General features: G+C 39.4%; 1 protein-coding gene across 2 annotated transcripts in view; it reads right to left on the reverse strand.

Moving 5' to 3' along the window:
- GCC2 (GRIP and coiled-coil domain containing 2) overlaps nt 1–24,702 on the reverse strand; it is a 41,648-nt gene that overhangs the window by 16,403 nt on the left and 543 nt on the right. The window contains exons 3-13 of one of the 2 annotated variants that reach the window (XM_030845068.3): nt 23,935–24,019; nt 22,743–22,810; nt 18,401–18,505; nt 15,154–17,610; nt 14,353–14,422; nt 11,757–11,857; nt 11,565–11,663; nt 4,652–4,771; nt 4,039–4,203; nt 3,637–3,741; nt 2,828–2,990 (exon numbers count right to left, since the gene is read on the reverse strand). In XM_030845068.3, coding sequence (XP_030700928.2) covers nt 2,828–2,990; nt 3,637–3,741; nt 4,039–4,203; nt 4,652–4,771; nt 11,565–11,663; nt 11,757–11,857; nt 14,353–14,422; nt 15,154–17,610; nt 18,401–18,505; nt 22,743–22,810; nt 23,935–24,019 — 3,538 coding nt within the window. The remainder of the gene's footprint in view (nt 1–2,827; nt 2,991–3,636; nt 3,742–4,038; nt 4,204–4,651; nt 4,772–11,564; nt 11,664–11,756; nt 11,858–14,352; nt 14,423–15,153; nt 17,611–18,400; nt 18,506–22,742; nt 22,811–23,934; nt 24,020–24,702) is intronic. The other variant, XM_060309763.1, reaches the window with a different exon arrangement.

A 24,702-nucleotide genomic window follows, 5' to 3' on the forward strand; every position in this document is an offset into this window, starting at 1 on the left:
CAATCTCATTCCACCCAGATCAAGCGTCAGGCCCACAGGCCACTGTTGCTGCCTGTTTCTGTGAACAGTTTGTTTACATACTGTTTACGGCTGCTTTAGCGCAGCAAGAGACCACAGGGCCCGCAAAGCTGAAAATGCGTGTTGTCTGGCCCTTTACAGCAAACGTCTGCAACCCCAGACCCACATTCTCACTTACTCCTGTGCCCCCTGGGCCCCCCACACTTGAAGTCCATTTGTCTGTATGTATTTTAGCACGTATCTCTAAAATAAAGGCATATACTTACTGTGTACCTAAAACATAGACTTTACTTGTAAGAAATACCTCAAAAGAGGTGCTGTGTGTTTCTAATCGCCTTAGAGGCACAGACCTGATCTGTGTTTGTGATACTGTTTTGTTCATTAATGACAAAGAGTTCATTAAGGAACAGACTGAAACGTGATTAAAACAAAAAACTTTTATGCTAACAGAGGTAAAGAAGAGCATCAAATGGGAATAAGTGGATTCACCGTCCAGATCACAGTACCAACCACACCAGCAGGCCAACCTGGCCACAGCCATTGTGAAGCAAGTAAAGAACACCTGACAGAGACCTGGGGCCCAAGATTTACGACCTGGGCCTTTAGAGAACAAGTGTGCCTGATGCTGAGTCTAGGCCACGAACGTGGCCACGTGACGGCTGCTAGAAGACCCCACCAGCAATGACTAACTCCATGAAGTTAAATCCACATGCAAGGACGGTATCACTCAGTAAACAAGAGCAGCTGTCCTGTAAGAAAATACCTTAACTTGCCTTTACGATATGTTATCATCAGTTACTTCCTGGCAACTATTTACCCAGTCCTGAAAAGACTGTACAAGGCACAAATTACATACAAAGCCTTTAAGTGCTCCAGGAATTATGAGCTCCGAGAACACAGAATGAAAAGAGAGGATACCATCTGGGATAGTGTGATAACGTAAAGCAAAATATAACTATTACGACAGAAATGCAAAAGGCCATGCGGACCCACGTTGGCTCAAGGTTATATCCAGGTTATATCTGCTTGGGACAAGGAAGACTTCCTGGAACAGCAAACATTTAAGATTAGTAAGGATTCCAGAAGGTGAGCACAGGAGTGGGAGAGTGAGGGCACAGCAGCAGACACAGTCGTGGAAAAACATGAGTCGTGCTTCAGGAAGAAGGAAGGGCCTCTGCACCGAGGGAGTAACGAAGGTTAGGCTGAGAAGGTACACGGGGGCCCGATGCTGGAGGGCCTGGGATTAAGGAGATGTGTGTTCCTCACGCCCCAGGCAGAGTGAGCTGGCTGAGGGTTTTGCATGGACACTGTCCTGATGTGTCCTCACCCTCCTCCCCGGGGGGTCCCCAGCTCCCCAGCTCAGCCTTGCAGGGCCTGTGCTGCCCGAGGCTGGGAGCATTTCCAAGACTCCACACTGTGCTCACTGATCTGTCCCGCTGTCCTTCAAAAGGGCCCAAGTACATTCTGGTATTCAGGGCCTTTCTGAACTGGATAAAGAAGAGCTTCCTAATTACATTTCACTTCTCCCTAACAGGGCAAGCCTTTTCCTCCAACTAGTTAAGACTTCCAAAATTATGTTATTTCTTTTCACTTCTGCTCGTAACTATGCTGCAGAAAGGACCACCCTTCCCAACCTGCTTCTTCTCTTCAAATCTCACACCCAACGCAAGTCCCAACTTTCAATCGCTTGTCTGCAGAAGCTCCTCCCTCTGAGCTCTTGGCACCCGCTGCCTGAACCTCTCATTCCTGTACTTATTCACCAGTGACAGTGGGTGGTTTCTTGAATAAGCAGCTCTTTTTAGTTTTTCCCAGGTTCAAGACTCTTTTTCAGCTAGTTGACTAACTTGCAAAACCAAATGTTTGCAACGTGTGTGACCTGGAGCCCTGCTACCCAGTTTGCACAAGAACGCAGCTGCAAGACGTGGTATGTGCACAGTAAGGATTTAAAGAAACCATTCACAGAAAGATATCTGAAAATTCCTTTAATTACTTAGGAATTAAAAAACCCATGGGCCAGGACTTCCCTGGTGGCGCAGTGGTTAAGAATCCGCCTGCCAATGCAGGGGACACGGGTTCGAGCCCTGGTCCGGGAAGATCCCACATGCTGTGGAGCAACTAAGCCTGCGAGCCACAACTACTGAGCCCACGTACCACAACTACCGAAGCCCACGCACCTAGAGCCCGTGCTCCACAAGAGAAGTCACCGTAATGAGAAGCCCACACATCACGACGAAGAGTAGCCCCTGATCGCCGCAACTAGAGGAAGCCCAGGTGCAGCAACGAAGACCCAATGTAGCCAAAAACAAAACAAAACAAAACAAAACAAAAAACCCATGGGCCAAAAAAGAGATTCAAAGGAAATTAAAAAGTATTTTCAGCTGAATTAAAATAAAAATACAACGTATCAATTTGTTAGCTGTAGCTGAAGGAGTGCCTAAAGGGCTACTTAGAGCTCTAGATGCTTACATTAGAAATTATTTAACAGATAAAATGGAATATAATCACCTGAAAAAGAAAGATTTCGCCGCTACTGCATTATCCCACTCTGCTGACAATCAGCAAATGGTGGCCCAGGACCACCTGAGAACCGTTTACGGGAATGAACACATTAAGCACCCACCTGGACTGCACACAAGGGTACAGGAAGTGGTTTCACAGCCCCCCCTCTGGTCCTCGGGCGGGGTCCCTGCTGTGTGGATGATCTGGCCGCCAGGAGCTGGTGAAAGCCACAGCTAGCACCCCCCCCCACCGGCCCCGCCCTCTGTTGGGGGCAGTGACCGCGAGCCAAAGTGGGCTCTATTTTACTCACTCATTTCATCCTGCAGCGTTTCTTGCTTCTGTTTTTGGAGTTTTATTTCTTGTTCCAAATCTTCTATCTTGCTGCTCTTATTAGCTAACTTTTGATTTAATTCTTTCATCAAGCGTTCGTAATCAGCAATTTCCATGTTCATCAATGTGGTTTGTTGGGCATCCTGCACATGTTATAATAAAAGATCCACATAACACCAGATGAGTTACTTTTGTTCCAGAATTTCTAAAAGGATGCCACGGGAACACACTGGCTCTATAGAGAAAGTTCATACATTAAGGCAGAAACTACAAGTTGGATACATTCTAGTTTGTAATTTCAGAAAGTATTTTTGTAATAATTTGACTTTTCAGTGTCATTGTATTTCATTATAGTTTTCATTAACTACAATTGGTGTATCTGCTCTTGTGGGGCTCTTATTTATAAATGTTCATATTTAAGCAACTCTTATAGTACCTTTATTTTTGCCCTCATCTTTGAAAAAGTAGAGAAAAATGAGCCAAAGTTCTAAGCATAATACTAACTTTAGCTTTTGACATTAATTAAATCTTCATTTGTCATACAACAATCAGGTATGAAAAATAAAATAGCAAACTGAAGTCTAATAATTTGTGAGCCTAGATTCTTCTGGAGAGACAGGCACTCAGAGAACTACATTAAATTTTCAGTATTTGGAGGCAAATAATCTATAAAGCAGTATTTCAGCACCACAACTAACGTTGTTTTTCAAATATTTCTTTTCTATGTTTACAGAATAGTTTAAGAATGTGAATATTCGTATCGGTTTTGAGTCTGGTGTTTCATTTTACCTTTCTAACCAGCTCTAATTCTTGCATGGTTTTCTGAAGCTGTTTCTTTTCCTTTTGCAGTTGTAGCTGAAGCTCTTCAAGCTCGTTTACAGAACTGGCATGCTCCTAAAATTAAAAATAAAAACATCACCACCCCTAAGCCAACCAGCATTAAAAAAAAGTATCTGTAAGGGGCTATAAAATAAATCTGACATATAAAGTACAGAAAGTTCCATACTTAAAAAAAGAATACACCCAAAAATTATAACTTGGATTCTCAAATTCATAGCTGGCATACATTAAGGATTTAATAAACTTTGCTACATTAACAAATGCTACTCATTAGCAAGTCTTTCATTCACTTAAATACTTTGATAAAAATATCACTATATAAATGAATTAATCCCACAGAACTGTTTTTACCTTTATTTTCTGCTCTTTCTGAAGTTTTTCAGCTTCCAACTCTTTGTCTGCCATGGCCTTGGCTTTGTGGACTTCCAAAATCTGCACTTCTAATAACCGGGTGTTAGACTGCAGTGTCTCAATACGGGCCAGGAGGTCTTCATTATCTGAGTTTAATTTTTCACACTAGAATGACAAATGATTCATTACTGTAAACATGCAGAAAATACACACAGGAGAGGAAGAATAAAATGCAACATTAATGAGAATATTGGCATAGCATAAAAAAGTGAAGATTTCAAAATCGATTCCACAGAATGAAAACGGAAAATCAAGAGTAAGTTTAAAACACTACCACTGTTGATATTAATTTGGCAAACATTACAAGAGACCAGCAGCACTAACAGAGGAAAAGGCGGAAATGAAAAAATGAAAACAAAAAACCCAGAACTGAGATTACAGCAATAAGACGGGATGGTGGCTAGTTTTCTGTCATATTCTTCTCCCAACAGTGGGAAAAAGAAAATAAAGTTTCTGACTATGTATTAAATTTAATTTTTTGTGCAAAAAAATATTAGAATTGAAATATACTTATTACAATTTCCATGTATGCATTTGCTCAATTTAAAGTTACCTGAAAAGTCAGATTCCTTAATTGTCTTGTCAGGTCTTCTACTTGGTGCTCAAAATTATGAGCCCGTTCTTTCTCCAGATCCAACTGCTCTGACTGCTTATCATATTCCAATACAAGATTCTTCAACAAAAGACAAAAGGATTTAACTTTAGGGTATTATCATACATTCAATCAGCCAGACTGTATTACTGAGCCATCTTAATACAAGATTTATGAGTTCATTCCGGAAACCTGAAATATTTACCTAGGTTCAACATTTGATAGAATACCCAATACATTATACCCAATATATTATATGTTATATAATACAATTAGCATAATCCAGATGACTTTTAGTATGGGTGGGGAAATCTATTCAAGGGAAGAGGATTTAAAATGCATACAAGACAGAGCATCTACTGAACGCTGGCAGAAGACCTCAGACCTCCCAAAAGGCAAGAAACCCCCCACGTACCTGGGTAGGGCAAAAGAAAAAACTAAACAGAGACAAAAGGATAGGGACGGGTCCTGCACCAGCGGGAGAGAGCTGTGAAGGAGGAAAAGTGTCCACACACTAGGAAGCCCCTTCGCGGGTGGAGGCTTCGGGAGGCGGAGTGGGGGAGCTTGGGAGCCGCGGAGGAGAGCACAGCAACAGGGGTGCGGAGGACAAAGCGGACAGATTCCAGCGCAGAGGATCGGGCCGACCGGAACTCGCCAGCCGAGAGGCTTGTCTGCTCGCCCGCCGGGGCGGGCGGGAGTGGGAGCTGAGGCTCCGGCTTTTGTCGGAGCACCGGGAGAGGACTGAGGTTGGCGGCGTGAACACAGCCTGCAGGGCGTTAGTGCACCGCGGCTGGCCGGGAGAGAGTCCGGGGAGAAGTCTGGAACTGCCGAAGAGGCAAGAGACTTTTACGTCCCTCTTTGTTTCCTGGTGCACGAGGAGAGGGGATTAAGAACGCTGCTTGAGAGAGCTCCAGGGACGGGCGCGAGCCGCGGCTAAAAGTGCGGAGCCCAGAGACAGACATGAGACGCTAGGGCCGCTGCTGCCGCCACCGGGAGGCCTGTGTGCGAACACAGGTCACTAGCCACACGCCCTTCCGGGGAGCCTGTGCAGCCCGCCACTGCCAGGGTCCCGGGATCCAGGGACAACTCCCCCGGGAGAACGCACAGGCGCGCCTCAGGCTGCAACGTCTCGCCGGCCTCTGCCGCCGCGGGCCCGCCCCGCACTCCGTGCCCCTCCCTCCCCCACGGCCTGAGTGAGCCAGAGCCTCCGAATCAGCGGCTCCTTTAACCCCGTCCTGTCTGAGCAAACAACAGACGCCCTCCGGTGACCTACACGCACAGGCGGGGCTAAATCCAAAGCTGAGCCCCTGGGAGCTGTGAGAACAAAGAAGAGAAAGGGAAATCTCTCCCAGCAGCCTCAGGAGCAGCGGATTAAAGCTCCACAATCAACTTGATGTACCCTGCATCTGTGGAATACCTGAATAGACAACCAATCATCCCAAATTAAGGAGCCCTGTGGATGAAAGGCTCTTGGGGCTGCAGCCAGGAGTCAGTGCTGTGCCTCTGAGGTGGGAGAGCCAACTTCAGGACACTGATCCACAAGAGACCTCCCAGCTGCACATAATATCAAACAGCAAAAATTTCCGAGAGATCTCCATCTCAACGCCAGCACCCAGCTTCACTCAACGACCAGCAAGCTACAGTGCTGGACATCCTATGCCAAACAACTAGCAAGACAGGAACACAACCCCACCCATTAGCAGAGAGGCGGCCCAAAATCATAATAAGTCTACAGACACCCCAAAACACACCACCAGACGTGGACCTGCACACCAGAAAGACAAGATCTAGCCTCATCCACCAGAACACAGGCACTAGTACCCTCCACCAGGAAGCCTACACAACCCACTGAACCAACCTTAGCCACTGGGGACAGACACAAAAAACAACAGGAACTACGAACCTTCAGCCTGCAAAAAAGGAGACCCCAAACACAGTAAGATAAGCAAAATGAAAAGACAGAAAAACACACCGCAGATGAAGGAGCAAGATAAAAACCCATCAGACCTAACAAATGAAGAGGAAATAGGCAGTCTACCTGAAAAAGAATTCAAAATAATGATAGTAAGGTTGATCCGAAATCTTGGAGATAGAATGGACAATAGAATGGACAAAATGCAAGAATCAGTTAACAAGGACCTAGAAGAACTAAAGATGAAACAAGCAACGATGAACAACACAATAAATGAAATTAAAAGTACTCTAGATGGGATCAATAGCAGAATAACTGAGGCAGAAGAACGGATAAGTGACCTGGAAGATAAAATAGTGGAAATAACTACTGCAGAGCAGAATAAAGAAAAAAGAATGAAAAGAACTGAGGACAGTCTCAGAGACCTCTGGGACAACATTAAACGTACCAACATTCGAATTATAGGGGTTCCAGAAGAAGAAGAGAAAAAGAAAGGGACTGAGAAAATATTTGAAGAGATTATAGTTGAAAACTTCCCTAATATGGGAAAGGAAATAGTTAATCAAGTCCAGGAAGCACAGAGAGTCCCATACAGGGTAAATCCAAGGAGAAATACGCCAAGACACATATTAATCAAACTGTCAAAAATTAAATACAAAGAAAACATATTAAAAGCAGCAAGGGAAAAACAACAAATAACACACAAGGGAATCCCCATAAGGTTAACAGCTGATCTTTCAGCAGAAACTCTGCAAGCCAGAAGGGAGTGGCAGGACATATTGAAAGTGTTGAAGGAGAAAAACCTGCAACCAAGATTACTCTACCCAGCAAGGATCTCATTCAGATTTGATGGAGAAATTAAAACCTTTACAGACAAGCAAAAGCTGAGAGAGTTCAGCACCACCAAACCAGCTCTACAACAACTGCTAAAGGAACTTCTCTAGGCAAGAAACACAAAAGAAGGAAAAGACCTACAATAACAAACCCAAAACAATTAAGAAAATGGGAATGGGAACACACATATCGATAATTACCTTAAATGTAAATGGACTAAATGCTCCCACCAAAAGACACAGATTGGCTGAATGGATACAAAAACAAGACCCATATATTTGCTGTCTACAAGAGACCCGTATGCTAACACATATATATGGAATTTAAGAAAAAAAAATGTCATGAAAAACCTAGGGGTGAAACAGGAATAAAGACACAGACTTACTAGAGAATGGACTTGAGGCTATGGGGAGGGGGAAGGGTAAACGGTGACAAAGCAATAAAGAGGCATGGACATGTATACACTACCAAACGTAAGGTAGATAGCTAGTGGGAAGCAGCCGCATAGCACAGGGAGATCAGCTCGGTGCTGTGTGACCGCCTGGAGGGGTGGGATAGGGAGGGTGGGAGGGAGGGTGACGCAAGCGGGAAGAGATATGGGAACATATGTATATATATAACTGATTCATTTTGTTGTGAAGCTGAAACTAACATACCATTGTAAAGCAATTATGCTCCAATAAAGATGTTTAAAAAAAAAAAAATAAATAAATAAATAAATAAAATGTATACAATATAGCATCTCCCAGTTATATATCCTAGTCATCAAAAATAAACTTCTGAAATGTATACAACATTTAAGAAGGGAGGAGAAAAAGTTTAACCTGGTCCTGTTAACTCCACCTAAAGAATTCTGCTGAGGGAATTGTTTCGGGCCTGGCCTGAGGTGAGGCAGAGGTGCTAATCGAAGAACACAAGAAGACATTTTATACAGTCTCACCCTTTGATGCAAAACGTTCATCAATTTCTGAAGACTCTAAAACCAACTGAATTTTTTTCTTTGATATTCCTAGTTGGCCCCTACTCAAGGACAGAATCCTGGGACTGACCTTTGTGCTATACACCAGCCTGTGGGGTTATCCTCCAAAATATATGAGAGTCACTGTTTCCGGATTGCCTGTAGTTTGTTTCCTCTCCCTGCTTCTTATAAACCCTGTTTTTGCCTTGTTCCTGGACTACTGACTGCTCTCCTGCATAAAAATGAATCCCTGTACAAAATAACTAACAAAATGGTTGTGAGTTTTCCTTGAAAGTGGCCTTCAAAGAAGTACAGCTTATCGGTTCCTTCATGGATTGTGCCTTTGGAGTCTTCCCCAAGGTCATCGAGGGTGGAGATGACCTGTTTTTCCTATGTTATCTTCTAGGAGTTTTACAGTTTTGTGTTTTACACTTATGTCTGTGACCCACTTTGAGTTAGTTTTTGTGAAGGTGTAAGGCCTGTGGACAGATTCATTTTTTTTGCATGTGGATGTCCAGCTGTTCCAGCACCATTTGTTGAAGGTGATCTTTGCTCCACTGTCAAGAGCTGACTATATCTGTGGTCTGCTTCTAGGCTTTATTCTGTCCCACTGTTCTGTTTATTCTTTCACCAATATCACCCCACACTGTCTTGACTGCTGTAGCTTTACAGTAAGTCTTGAAGTTGGGTAGGTTAATCCTCCCACTTTGTTCTTCTGTTCTTCTTCAATATTGTGTTGGGGACTTCCTTAGCGGTCCAGTGGTTAAGACTCCATGTTTCCACTGCAGGGGGCCTGGGTTTGATCCCTGGTTGGGGAACTAAGATGCCACATGCGAGGCATGGCCAAAAACAAAAAACATTGTGTTGCCTCTTCTGGGTCTGACCTATATCATTTTCCTTCTCTCTGAAGAACTTCTAACATTTCTTGAAAGGCATGTTTACTAACAACAAAGTGTCTCAATTTTTATCTGAGAAACTCTATTGCTTCTTCACTTTTGAAGGATAATTTTACAGGGCACAGAATTCTAGGTTGGTGGGTTTTTTCTCTCAACACTTTAACTCATTCCACATGCTTCTTTTTTGTATGGTTTCTGAGAAGTTGGAGGTAATTCGTATATTTGCTCTTCTATAAATAAGGTTATTGTTTCCCCTATGGCTTCTTTCAGGACTTTATCTTTGATTTTCTGTAGTGTGAAAATGACTTGCCTTGGTGTCACTGTGTTGGTATGTACCATGTGTGGTGTTCTCTCAGCTTACTGGATCTGTAACTTGGCGTCTGACCTTAGTTTGGGTAAATTCTCAGTCATTATTGTGTCAAGTATTTCTGTTGCTCTTTCTCTTCTCCTATGGCATTCATTATGCATATGCTATATTTTGTGCAGCTGTTCCACAGTTCTTGGATGTTCTATTCTTTTTTTCCCAGTCCTCTGAAATACATATTTTAAACAAATAAATTGGTATACCTGGTCTACCTTTGCAGGAGATAATAATCATATGGGTTCTGAAAATGTGAAGAAGCAAGCTCCCAATGGCTCATAAAAGACAACCTCATATATGAATTTCAAAGAAGTGTTTTTTAAAACATGGACTTATATCTTTATATATTAAGGATACTAACCCCTTGTCATATTTTCATATGTCAATTTTATATTTTATCTAGTTCAATTTGTCTTTTCCCTTGTAACTTCTTTAACTGCTTTTAGGTTGAGAAAAGTATTTTGTATCCAGAGCTTGAATGATCAAGTATTTTATTCTAGGTTTAAAAAAAATTGCTTTCATTTTTTGACAAAACTGCAGAATTTATTTTGGTGTGTGGCATGAAGTAAAAATCTAACCAAATTTTCCTGAAGTAGTTTTCTGATTCCTTCTGCATTGGCTTCTCTGTTTTCAAATCTTACTGGGGTTGCACAGTTTAGTTGGTAAAAGAACAGATCTGGAACCAGACTGCTTGAATCCAACCCCAGCTCTACTAGTTACTTGCTCTGTGACCTCCGTGCCTCTGATTCCTTACTGGTGAATCAGCAACGTTAACAACATACTTATCACACACATATCAGGTGTGACAAGACAGGTAAAGCACTTAGAAGAGTGCCTGGGGCCTGTGAGTGCTTGTTTTTATAAAGAAGTCTCTTTTCCTTTTTTTTTTTTTTTAAAGATTTTTTGATGTGGACCATTTTTAAAGTCTTTACTGAATCTGTTACAATATTGCTTCTGTTTTGGTTTTTTGGCCCCAAAGCATGTGGGATCTTAGCTCCCCGACCAGGGATCGAACCCACACCCCCTGCATTGGAAGGCGAAGTCTTAACCACTGGACCGCCAGGGAAGTCCCCAGAAGTCTCTGTCTTCTGTTCAATTAACCTGCCTTATTTTTGCATCAGAACTGTATCATATTATGTAGCTTTATAATAAATTTTAGTGTCTGGTAGAGCAAGATGTCAATTTCCTCTTTTCACTTAGTCTCATTAAAGTTCTTCCTGAAATTTCATTTTTTTGGACTACTTTGGTATTTTCTTCTTTCCATCAAGTCCCACTTGACTACTGGCCACTCTCCTCCCCCTACCCGCCTTTACTTTTCCACACAGTATTTTCTTGGATTTTTGTCTGCCACTGGAATTTAAGTCCCAAGAAGACAGGAACTCCCAAGCAGACAGGAACTCCGTCTACTTGGTTGACCACCGTCTCCCCAGTAATCAGTACTTAGCCTGGCTGTATAAATATTTGAATGCATAAATAAATATAATGGTACTCTCTTACTTTTAATTCTTATATTTTTTTATAATAGATTCTCATGTTACTTAGGTAGACAAGCAATACTGCCTTCAAATAATGTTTTCACTTTCGTGTTAGACATGTCTAACATTCACATTTATTCACCTGGCCAGAAGACTATTAAATAATAACAGTAACAATGGCCATCTTTTTTGTTACTGATTTTATTAGGAAATCCCAAAACAGAAATTTAGTTTTAAAAAACAATAGCTTAAAGGCATATTTAAAGCTTAGCCACTTAAAATCTGATACTAGGATGATACATTACACAAAAAAATAGAAAAAAAGATTTACTAAAAAATACAAGGTGATTATGTTATGGACAAGAGTTTTACATTTCTAGTACATTCCTTAACTCAGAAGTTACAAATATAACTTGTTATTAAAATAACTATTTTTACCTTATAGCTTTCTGCTCCTTGAATGAGATCTCTCATGGAAGCAGACACCTGATCCCTTTCTGAGCGAACAGATTCAAGTTCCTCCCGTAGCGTCTGGGCCTATTTTAAATATACAATAGTTTTTTATGTAGAGACAAACTTGATTTTCTGACATGTAAGTTCCTTAAACGTTGCCTTTTTAAGTCACCTTACCTCTTTTCTGCTAGAACCTAGTTCTTTCTTTGCCTTCAAAGCAACTAGTTTTAACTTCTCTATTTTCTCCTCTTTGTCTTTGCATTCTTCTTCCAGATATGCTAAAAACATACAATGAAACAATTATCTATAGACTCAAAGGAAAAGAGCGAAAATACACCCATTATTTACTTACTTTAGCCCTAGAAATGGATCTTTAATCTGGAACACAAAATTTGCAATTTGAGATTAAAATAAAGTAAAAGCAAAATATTAATATCTATTTTTTAAAGTAAAAGCTTACTTATTTTCTAAATGAGGCAAACAATGTAAAGAATTTTCATTTTCTTCAATCTTCCAAAACAGCCTGTTTTTTTTGGCCATGCCACATGGCATATGGGATCCTAGCTCCCTGACCAGGGACAGAACCCGTGCCACCTGCAGTGGAAGTGCAGAGTCTTAACCACTGGACTGCCAGGGAAGTCCCAGCCTACTGTTTGTAGCCATTTCCTAAGTGTCTATAAACTGGAGAGGCTGTCAGGACCCCTTTAACAGTAGAAGATTTCCTGGCAACGCAAGTATGCTAGGCTTTTAGGTGGTGATGTGCAGATCAGGATCAAGCAGAGGAGATATCAGATGCGCTTAAACATTTATGATCCATAGGCACGTGCCTCTTGGTTGGTGGGTCTGATTTTTACAACTGAACCTGCGATCTGCTTACACGTCCAATCTGGGTCTCTCCCGTATCCTCTCTAGCCACCTCCCCGACTTAAACACCAGTGTTCCTGATCTTACTTCTTGGTTCTGCTTAACTTCAGCTACGATCTGAATTTCTGTCCCTGCTTCTTCATCCAGTGTTCACAGCACCTGTGTTCACGTATGCTGCCCTCCTCTGGCTGCGACAGGTGCACTGTGTGTGCCCATTGCACAGGCCAAGTGTTCCACTTCTGCATGTCATCCCGCATAGTCTCACCTACTCAGGCATCAGTGTAGCAATTCTCCCCTCTCTTGTGCAGCAAATCCCCCTAACAGATTTTTTCCCAACAGTTTACAAACATGCAATAAGAAAAATATCACCAAAGAGATTAAGGTCAGGAACAAAGAGTGGAAGCAGTTAAAAAGGGCAGGGGAGGGTCATGATAGGACAGGTGAAACATCACACAAAGAAAGGCAAAAGAGCACGCCTCCCCTCTGGACACTGTCCCATGTCTTCTTTCTTTTATAGCAAAACTCCTTCTAGGCGTGGTCTATACATGCCCTCCTCACCTTTCTCTTCCCCCATTTTCCCCCTGAACCTACTTCAACCAGGCTCTGGCTTCAGTACATCATGGCAAGTGTTATCAAGTCGCCAATGAGCTGGGTGCTGCTTAGCTCGGGTTAGCTCTGACTGCTGGTGCGACCCTTCTTCCCTCCTCAAGCACTTCTTCCACCTGTACTTCATCTGTCTTAGCTTCAGAGACATCCTATGCTCTGGGCTCTACCTCACCAGCTATTCCTTCTCATTCTCCTTGGTTCTTTCTATCTCTCTGACTTTTGACAGAGAACTGTCTCTGGTCCTCGTCTTTTTTCCTACGCTCACTTCCTTGGGATCTCAACCTCATGGCTTTTAATGCCCACTGTGTTAAGCATGGAGTCTTATCTGGTCTAACCCTCTCCCCATAACTCCAGATTTGCACAGTTAGTAGTCTACTCGACATCTCCAGTTGGGGTGGTAATTAAGTTTCATTTGTCTAAAACTGAACTCATGCTCTCCCCTAACCCGACCTTCCCCAGTCATCCATTACAGAAAACTGTGGGTCATTCCAAATTCTTTCAACCACCCGTCCCCTCTCCCCACCAATCCCACTGGGCATTAAACTGGGGAATTATGGGTACATCACACAACACTTTTTTGTTTCTCCATCTTAAAATGGGAATAAAAGAGCTACCTCCTAATGTTACTCTGAGGAATAGACGGGTATGGGGAAGTCCCAGCTCTTCTGCACAACACACCAGCCCTTTCATGCTCAGACTCCTGCCTCTCCAGAATTTCCTAGGAGGCTCCTGGACGTCATGGATGTTAACGTACAAGCACCTGCTGTTTCCTCCTGCTGCAGTACCTTTCTTCTCGTGTCAAATTTCTCATTCTTCAACACACAAGTACAGCCTATTCTGTGATGTTTTTCCTAACTCAAAACGAGCAGTTAATCATATCTTCCTGTACTGTCACCAGCGTACCTTGTCCACACCCCGAAGTACTGCAGTAACAGCCCCTTCTTGCAGTGAGTTCTTTGAAGATACGGTCTGCGTGGTGTGTATCTTAACCCCCTTCCTATTACCAGTGCTTAGGTAGTTGGGCATTCAAATAAGGTTGCTAAATGCATGAAAAATCCAAAACCAATCATGGAACCATTTATAAATGGAATCACATCACTCCTTTGGATTAAACAATAGAAAGTGAGAGTTTTGAAAGGGAAGGCAAGCAGATGGCAGCGGGGCAAGAGTGGCGGCATCAGGAAGAGAGAGCTAGTCATGTTTTTAACAACTCATTAATTGGTGACAGTACTTCCCAATCTATTCTAACACTAAGAAGAATCTGTGTAATTAACTGTGACAACATATGCAAAACCATAGTTACCTATTTTTTCTTCAAACTCTTTTACTGAAGGTTGATCACTTTCTACAGAAGGTGATTTCTCTAAGGAATCCTAGATTTTATAGGAAAAACAAAAGACAATCACTGCATTCCCCATGATGTACTGGCCGTCATGTTAAGCATGAAAAAAATCATTATCAAAGAGAATTCATACAAAAAGCAATCTGGTGAACAGTCTTTCTCTTCCCTTGATAGACCAGGTAATTCTGACCTTATCATGCATGTAGCATGATGCTTTTTACTATAAACATAGTATAGGTCATGTGTTTTACTATAAAAAACAGCAATATCCAAGGCCAAGACGAACCACCCAACAGATATCAACTACATAATGCAATAAGGAAAGATTAAACAATGATTGTAGTTTATCCTGTCATGATCTGGGGAAAAAAACCCTAAATTTCTGGCTAAAATTAAATACCACTTTAGCCTACATTTCTGCTCAACGGCGCTCTTTAAGTTAATATGCATACCACACAGGATGAAATTCAAATTTTTCCATGTTTACTTGTAGCTTTGCTAGTAACTAATTATACAATTTTAACATTTAACCCCCTAATCATCTAATCTTATATAAAAACAAAATTCTAAAATGATCTAAAACCAAAAAGTGATCAGTGTGATAAGGTGTGATGTGAAAATGTTTAATGTACTTTCAGAAATATGCATGTGATCTTAAGTGCTAAAAATTTACTTCTGACTTCAAAGTGCAGTAATATATTTTCTAGAGTCTATGACTAGAACTAAGTATTTTAAAATCAATAAAATGCAAATTAATAGTACCTTTAATGATATCAACTCTGCTCTCACATCTTGCAGTTCTGATTCTTTTTGTTCTAGTAATGGCCTTAGGTTTTCAAGTTCCTTTATAAAATATTTTTCTTTTTCATTATGGTTTTCATTTTTACTACATAATTTTTGAGATAATTCTTCAACTTGAATTAGGAGATTCTGATTTTCAAGCCTTGTTTGTTCATTAGCATTCTTCATTTCTAGAAGATCAGACTGCAGGGCCTCTTTTTCCAAGAGGGTTTCTTCTAACTCTTTCCTTAAGAGAGGTTTCTCTAGCTCATGGTCTCTTAGTAAAGACCTAAGTTCCTCACATTGAATCACATTCTCTTCTTGGAGAAACTTAATCTCTTTTTCTAACTCTGCTACCCTTTTACCATACTGGAAGACCAAGTTGTGTTTTTCTTCATTTATTTTAGCTAAGGATTCACCTACAGCTTGTAGGACACTTACAACATCTTGTTCTTCACTTTTTTCTGAAACTTTTGACTCCATTTGTTCAAGAAAACCACACAACTGAGCTCTGACAAATAACTTCTGAAGTTGCTCATTTTCCAAAAGTTTATTTAAATTATCTCTTTCTTCAACTGTTAACTGAAGTTTCTTTTCTAATTCAGAAATCTGCTCCTTCAGCATAAAATCTCCTTCTTTTTGAGATAGGAGAGATTCCAAATCCCTGCTCAACTGGTTCTTTTCTGAACACAGTCTACTATTTTCCTCATGAAGAGACTTCACTTCAGATGACACTGCTTCCTGGTCTTCAGAGAGAGTTTTCAACTGAGCCATAAGCTTTTCCAGTTTTTCGTCATTTTGATCCTTTTCTTTTAAGGTTTCTTCTAGTTGTGCTGTTAATTCATTTACCTTTTGTTCTAGCTCACTGTTGCACTGGGTAGTCTGCTCCACTTTCTCCCCGGGTCCTACAATAAACCTTTCTCCCCTTTCACGACTGTGATAGACAGTCTCCACCTCTTCATGAGAACCTTTAATTTTACTTATGAGATCATCTTTTTCCTCAGTAAGAGAACTTATCTTTGCTTCAAATTCTTGTAACATGGTCTCTCTCTGACTGAGACTAACTAAATATACTTCATTCTTTTCTTGAAGGTTCTTTATGGTATTTTCAAGTTCTGGTACAATTTGTTGCTGTGTTAATAACTTTTCATTTTCTCTCTGGAGACTATTCATGGTTTCAAGAAGAGCATCTTTTTCATTAAATGCAGTTCTGAGCTTCTGCTGAAGTTCATTAACATCAGATGCTTGCTGTTGCTTCATTGATTCAAACTCTTGACTTATTTTTCCAGCAGATTCCCCCAACTCTGCTTGTAAAATTTCCATAATCTCTCGTAAACTCTCATAATTTAAAATTGCTTCTTGCTTTTCTTGTTGTAGGTTTTCACACTGTTCCTTAAGACCCTGTATTTCAAACATCAATGTTAATTTTTCTTTTTCTGAACCTGACAATAATGCCTCATTTAGTTCTGATATTTCTTTTTGATGTTGTTCCTTAAGACTCTGTACTTCTTTGTTATGTTGTTCTACGGTACAGCAAAATTGTTTATTTGAATTTTCTAGCTCAGATTTTAATTTTTCAACTACACACCCCTGTTCTTCTTTAGCTAGTAATAATTCATTAATTTTAAACTCTAAATCTTCCCGTTCGTGAAAAAACTCATTCTTTGTATGCTGGGCGTCAATTTCAAGCTTTAATTTAAGATTATTCATGTAAGTTAACTCGTCTTTTAAGATGCTATGTTGAGACTTCAGTTCTTTTAGGGTATCTTCTAAGTGTTTGACTTTTTCATTTACTGCTTGTTCTACAAGAGTATCTTCCTGTAAGAGCAAAGAACACATCTGATTTTCCTGGTTTGCGTTTTCTAATTCACATTCATATTTCTCCTGAAGGTTCTTCTCACTTGCCTCACACTGTCTGACTAAGTTCTCCTTTAGCTGGTTTAAATGATTTACTTCTGCTTCGCGTTCTTTAGCAGATGCTTCAATCTGGCACTTCAATTCTTTCACCTCTTCTTGGTGTGTAGATTTCAACTGTAAAAGTTCCTCGTGCAAACTATTAATTTCTTTTTGGTACTGCTGAGAATTAGCCTCAATGACTCCTTGGAGATGAGTAATTTCTCGCTCTTTTTCATTTGTGGCAACTTCTAACTGCTTTTGCAGACATAAAATCTGCTCCTCAAAGGCCGGCTTAATTTTCTGAATCTCTTCCTGTAGTTTTTTAACATTATCTTCAGAATCACTCTGAAATTTGATTTGTTCTGAAAGCTCTAATTGTTTTTTTGATGCTTCCTCCAGTTCCTTTTGCCAACCAGCTTTATCGTTACTGTATCTGGAATGTACTGCCATTAATTCATTTTTCAAATTTTCCATTTCTTTCACATAGTTTCTTTGTGATTGTTCAAACTCCTCGCGCACATCTTCCAACTTAGTTGCAGAATCCTGTAAAAGTAAGCACACAAAAATTACTTAAGATAAAACAAACCCCTGCCCTCAGGAAAAATTAGACATAGGCTCATAAAAGAAGAAATGAGCAGAAATGTACATGAAGAAATACGATGCTGAGATTCCAAGAATTCTGCTTAGAAGCTCCGACTACCTTAAGCAGTACTAAACAGGTTACTCAAAGAAATAACTAAAAGCTAGGAAATCTCTGCATTTAATTTTCCTTTAAATGGTAATAAATTATGTAAGTTGTATTAAGTCATAGGCTTTAATGAATATCTCCTGAATAGAGTAATACAGCTTTTGGGAGAAAATTAGCGCAGACCCGAAAGACAGTTGAATATCCCAGAACTGAATACACAACTTTCTTTCTTTTTTCTTTTCTTTTCTTTTATCTTTTCCTTCCTTCTTTCCTTCCTTCTTTTTCTTTTTCTTTCTCTCTCTCTCTCTCTCTCTTTCTTTCTTTTAGATAACATTTAGAGTATGTGTGACAATCAACTTATTTAAATAGATAATTTTTTTTATAAAATAGGTATTTTTTCCCATTTTTATTAAAGAATATTACAACTAAAATGAAGATTACACAATGGAACAAGTAAATGTTAGCTCTATCTCTAAGTAGTTGGGTGATTTCAGTTATTTTTCTTTTTAAATATCAATCTGTTTCCTTGTCTGTAACTATTACAGTTAAAATCAGATCAGATGCTTTTTAAGGTCTTGGCTCTAAAATGCATAACTATACTATGTAAGTTAATAAAAAGCAAAAAAAAATAAAATGTTGCTTTACCTCAACCTCCTGCTTCATTTTAATATTTTCCTTCTTCAAAGAAACACACTGTTGCTCAGTCTCTGCTTTTTCCAAAAGCATAGCATCCAGACGTATGGTCAATGCCTGTTTTGGAACAGGATGATTTGTTTGCCTGAGGTTAAAAATGGTGGATTGACTTCATGCATAATTACCTCCTCACCTTTTCCAAACCATGCTAAAGTAAGAATATTTAAAAAGCTATATACATAAGAGCAAAGTAAAAAGGAGAAAAGACATAAGGGTATGAGAAATTTCAATATAACTTTGGAAAACTGAAAGTGGAGGACATGGAAGACGTGAGTTAGAAAGAACAAGAAGTCTATAACCTAAGGGCTTGTGCAGGGAAACACATGAGAAGCTGGCAAACACTAATTAGAAAACTAAATGCTCAGGAACTGGAGAGTCAGGTTCAAAAATCGGATTGACTGACAATCTCAATCAGGAGTGCTTAGAATAATGGGCAAGAAATCACCAGTGTCCCCCCTACCCCAGAGAAGTTTACCTCCTGCAGAAATGAAGCAGGAAAGGAAGTTAATGAAGTGGAAAATAGAACAGCCAAGAGTCAGTTCTTTGAAAAAAGCTAACAAAATAGACTTCTTGTAAGACTGATAAAGAGAAGACAGAAGTCACAAACAATACTATGAATAACAGGGGAACCTATCTATATATAAATTACAGATTATACAGTTAAGAAGAATATTATGATTAATTATTAATCTGCCAATCATACTGAAAAGTAAAATGGATAAAACTTCCTAGAAAAATGTAACTCAAGAAAAAAAATTAAAAAGCATCATCAGGCTTCCCTGGTGGTGCAGTGGTTGAGAGTCCACCTGCCAATGCAGGGGACACAGGATTGTGCCCCGGTCTGGGAAGATCCCACATGCTGCGGAGCGGCTGGGTCCGTGAGCCATGGCCGCTAAGCTTGTGTGTCTGGAGCCTGTGCTCCGCAACAGGAGAGGCCACAACAGTGAGAGGCCCACGTACCGCAAAAAAAAAAAAAAAAAAAAAAAAAGCATCATCAATACTATTACTACTTAAAAATAAAACTAGTGGTTTAAAATTGTCCACCAAAGAAAACAGGAGGAACAGATAGTTTTATAGGTGAGTTCTATCAAGCTTTCAAAGAACAGATTATCCCAATTACATATGAATTTTTTCAGACAAAACAAAAAGCAAGAAGAATTCTCAAGTTATTCTACACAACTGGCATAACTTGATAACATTATGCAAGGACTCTACAGATAGGAAAATCACAGACCCATTTCACTGTGAATTTAGATAAAGTTAATCTTAAACATTAAAACCAAGATAAAATCCTAAAGAAACCTTAGTCAACTATCACTCCAGAACTGCCTCTGAACTTCTTTTGTGAAATAATAAAGAAAAACTCTTGTTCAAAAATACAAAAACAAAGCAGATGTAGAAAATATTTAGAGTTCTATACCAAGTTATAGCTATTATTCAAACATGAGAGTAGAATAAAGCCACTTTTAAATACAAGATGACACAAAAATTTTCCTCCTATGCATCTGTTCTTAGGAAGCTGGAGAAGGACATGCTCTACCAAAATGAGGTTAACCAAGAAAGTGAATGACCTGTGACCCAGCAAACGGGGGGGGGGGGCCAACATATGAAAGCAGTATAATTCACTGGATCATGGCAAAAGGCCGACTCCAGGAAAACCACAGCAGACCTGGAGAACAACCAGACCAAATTAGCACAGGACAGAAGGCTTTAGGAGGCAGGTGTCCAGAAAAAAAAATAAACGATTATTTGATCTATTTGACCAGTTGGCAAGTAGGAGTCATTGTGAAAGATAGCTAAATTTTCATCTGTTGTAACAGGAAGTTAATAGCTAAATGTCTCACCAAGGGATAAATCAAAGAAAAGCAGTATAAGCATATTATTCAGAAATACAGAGATAATTTCCATAAGCTATTTAGAATTATAAGTTATTTAGTTGTTAGTACTATTTCTAAATCATGAGCATATATTACTTTTGTTAAAACAATTTTAGTTTTAAAATTAGTTTTTTCACATTGCGTAGTATTGCAATGTAAACTCCTGTTTGGTAAATTATCAGGGGAAGCCTGAAAACATTAATAATTTTAGGAGATATACAGAGGACATTATCTGAAAACAGCTATAAATATCCTTAAAGAGTAGAGGCACAAATGGACAGTTATTTCCTAGGAAATACAAATTTGATTCCAGCAAAGAGAAAACAATAAGTGATACGTACTAGAAATTCCGCATCTTGACATGCAATTTTTACCTTCCTCTTGCATTTGGAAGCAGCATATAAGTTCACTGTAATACCATACACCTCAAATTTTGACATGGAAAATATGGGTTTTTATTCCTCTTTTTTAAAAGTCAAATATGCCAGGTTTGCAATAAAACTTTAGATGTATTTCAATGCACTAGAAGATGACTATCAGAAATTTTAATAACTAAAACTTGTAAAAAGCCATACATTTTTATGAAGGACAGAAAATTCTGTATTCAAAGCCATGTTTTTCCAGTGTACTTTTCCCAGTGAAGAGACAAAACATAGCAAGAAAGTCTTTTCCCTTTTCCAGAGGTGCAGAGGACATATCACATTGCAGTATATGATTTTCCTAAAACAGAAAACTTACTTACAGCAACTGAATAACTGATGCACAGCTCCGCCAATCACTCCCCAATGTAATTTTCTCATTAACACTGGAAACCAAAGATTTCATTCTCATTTAATTTTACCAACCTTTACTTTCTGAGACTTGAGTGGTCAGGATAACATGCTTTAATATTAAATTAATAACCTGAAAGGTAAAGTTAGCTAACTGAGAGAAATTTTCTACCCTTAAATTTTTAGGAGTAGTTTTGACAGAAGGGGAGAATACATTGATAAGGAGGAAATAAGGGACAGATATTTGAATATTCTGAAATGCAACAGCATGAAAAGTATTTTAAGGGCCAAGAGTTAACTGATGCAAAATTAGAACAGAATCTCTGCAGTGCTCTTTTCAAATACAAAAACCTCCTTTTTAGTGCGGGTGTGCATGGATGGATGTATGTATACATGTGTGTAGAAAATATCCCCCAAATAATATATGGTAATAATAAAACCATTGAGTACTTATGTGACAGATCCAGCTCTACGTACTGTATGTACTAACTCATAATACAACTCTATGAAAGTAGGCCTTATTATTATCCCTAGTCTACAGATGAAGAAAGAGAAGGAAGTTAAGAAACGTAGCCGTTAAAAAAAAAAAAAAAAAAAAAGAAACGTAGCCGTGGTCACATAGCTGGTGCGTGGCACAGCAGGGGTCTGAAGGTGTGAATCAGGTGGTCTGGCTCCACAGTCAGAGCTCTTTAACTACATGGAGTTGTACTTTTGCTATTACTAATCAGGGAAATACATAGTGACCAAATAAACAAAACCATTACTAATTCAGTAATGCTTCAACCAATCGGTGCATTACGAATCCAAATGGTATTTGCGCACACCATTCAGGATTCATACACTGTTCTAGCTAAATGAAGAACAAAATGGTAGTGCAAGGTACGCACAGCGATTTAAAGACTCCTAGTAGTAGCTTCATGGGAGTCCCTCAATTGTGCATGGCTCACAAGTTGGGACACTAAGATAACATATAATCAAAGAATAGATAGATACTATGACTCAAATTACAAACATGCAAAAGCAAGGAAAAAAATTTCTGCAGAGCTTTGAAAAGCAAAGAAACTTTAAAGAAGGTAGGCCAAGTGGGGGAAGGAAAAGCATTTAATTACATTAAGGGCACATAAGAAAGAATGAGCAACTCAGGATCTTAAACAGGGAATAACAATATAAAAACAACATTCTATCATCTGACAAGAGTATGTAGAAGTAAGAGAGAAAGAGAGCCCAGTTACGGGTTATCAAGGTAAGTACGGTTAGCAAGTAAGACATGATGTGTTTAACAAAGAACCATGGGAATGGAGAGAATCATCAAAGTCCTGAGTGTGGCTGGGTTTTCTGATGGGGAGAGGGAACAGCAGGCCTGAGACTGAAGCAATAACCATAATTACAGTGTGTAAAGGATGAAAGGACAGAAAGTAATACCACTTCAGAACAGAAAGGGACGCAGAGGTCATTCACCTCTCTTTTTACAGTCAACCAGAAAGGTGAAGAGTGGAACCAAGGGCAGAGAGGAAGTGGAACAAAAGGCACGGAAGCCAGAGAGTGCTCAAGCAGGCTGACAGCCCTCAAGGAAATCCGACTTATCATCAGGCATCTCCTCTAAGTAAAGAAGTGAAAATTAAAGCAATACTACAACTGTTTCATTACCTTAATAATATCATCAGTTCCTCCAGCAACAGCTTTCGATTTCAATTCTTCAATTTCTTTCTCCAATTCTAAACAATTAAAAAAATAAAAAGATACTAGTTCAGAAATGAAGAAAATAATTACTGGCTCAAGTGATAAGTACATTCTTAAAAAAAGATCACTATAAATTAGAATACATTTAAGAAGCAGCAGATATGTTGAGGAAGCACTAAGTTCACCCTTCATTACCTTTTATTTTCCTTTTTATTATGGAAAACTCCAAACAAATTAAAAAAACCCAGAGAGAATAGTGCGATTAATCTCTATGCTCCATCATCTTGGTTTAATAATTACTACATGACCAACCTTGTTTCATCCCAACCTGTATTCATTTCCTCCTTCCCCTCTTGTCTTATGCATCCTGATATTTTTGAAGCAAATCCCAGACATTATTTCAGCTGTAAATAACTTCTTACTGTATAATCTTAAAGCAACAACTAACCTCATATTAAACATACATGTTAATCTATTTCATCAACTCATGTCTAGGTCTGGAGCCTAGGACATCTTTCCAAATAAATTACTCTCTTATCATAAGCTGATCCAACCTCCGGAAACACAGTTTGACCTTTTCTAGTAGTAATTAAGTCTTGGCTTTTAGGCAGGGCAGTTAAGTTACTGAAAATTCAAGAGCTCACCTACACATATTAAAAAAGGATACTAATATCTTTGTCCTTTTGGAATATAAAGAAAGAGAAACTGAATAGGCAATCAACCAACTTCAGTAAATAAATATATTTCAAAATTCCAGGAACAGAAATCTTTTACTACTTTACTTGGGGCCTCTTCTTACTTCCTTGGGCTCAGAACTTCATGTCTCTAACATTTCAACTGGCAACTCTAGGAGAAAATGCTTTACTCAGAAGAATATACGATCCACATGAGGAAAAAAAAAAAGTGCTGAACTTTAACAAACTTTTTAAAATCCTCCTCCCTGACTTTATTAATTCAAAGGTAACTGCAGTTTAGGGATATGAGATAATAAGAAATATCAGAAGCAAAGTTTACAATGCTAAGTAATAACAGATTCCACTACGCTAATATTATTGGATTCGCTGATAAACAAAACAAGCCAATGTACTATTACAAAACTAAGAGTTGTAACCATGATTAAACAAGATTGCGGTCAAGACGAATATTTTCAACCCAATACCTGTACATCTTGATTTAGCTTTCTGTATTAGCATCATCTGCTTCTTGGCAAACTTGATAAGATCTTCCTTGGGCAATGTTTCCAGCTGGAAGAGTCAGTGATGTTACCAATTAGGGAGAATTCATGTTTCTACTATACCACAAAAAAGAAACATAAAGTCTGCCTAAAAATAAAAAACATCCTACTGAATAGATCTTTATGTCAACCAAGCACCACATTTTTTAAGATTAGCAAATGCAAGTTTCACTCAATAATTATTAGCTCAGCAACTATTATGAAATGTAGAGAAAATCGCACGTATCCTCTTACGTTACAGATATCCTTGTTACAGGTTAAGACACTTTCTAGATTTTGATTTAATTGCAAAATTAGGGAACTGCGACTAATTCTACGTAAAGTTCCTTAGATCTGTAAAATTGCTTCGTCCTATTCAAGGCTGAAAGGAGTCTCTGGCCACATGAAAACACGTAAGCCTAATTACAGCGATAGATGAATCAGGGTGCGTTTAGGCTTTACCTAAAAATCAGGGAAAGTTCCTTAACCCCTGCGGGCTCAGTTTTCTTAGGCATAAAGCTGGCATAACCACATTATTTATCTCACGGTTACCGTGAAGCTTCAATGCAGTCGAGTGTTTGGGCGAGTGTCTCAAAGTCAGCTTGAAACAATAAACCTCGGCGGCAAGTCCCCATCTCCTGGGCGCCCGTTCAGGGCCCCAGCGGCGACCTGTGCTCACATCAGCGGAGGCGCAGGCAGAGCCGAGACCGCGAC

Source organism: Globicephala melas, chromosome 12 (genome assembly GCF_963455315.2).
Source record: "Globicephala melas chromosome 12, mGloMel1.2, whole genome shotgun sequence".
NCBI lineage: Eukaryota > Metazoa > Chordata > Mammalia > Artiodactyla > Delphinidae > Globicephala > Globicephala melas.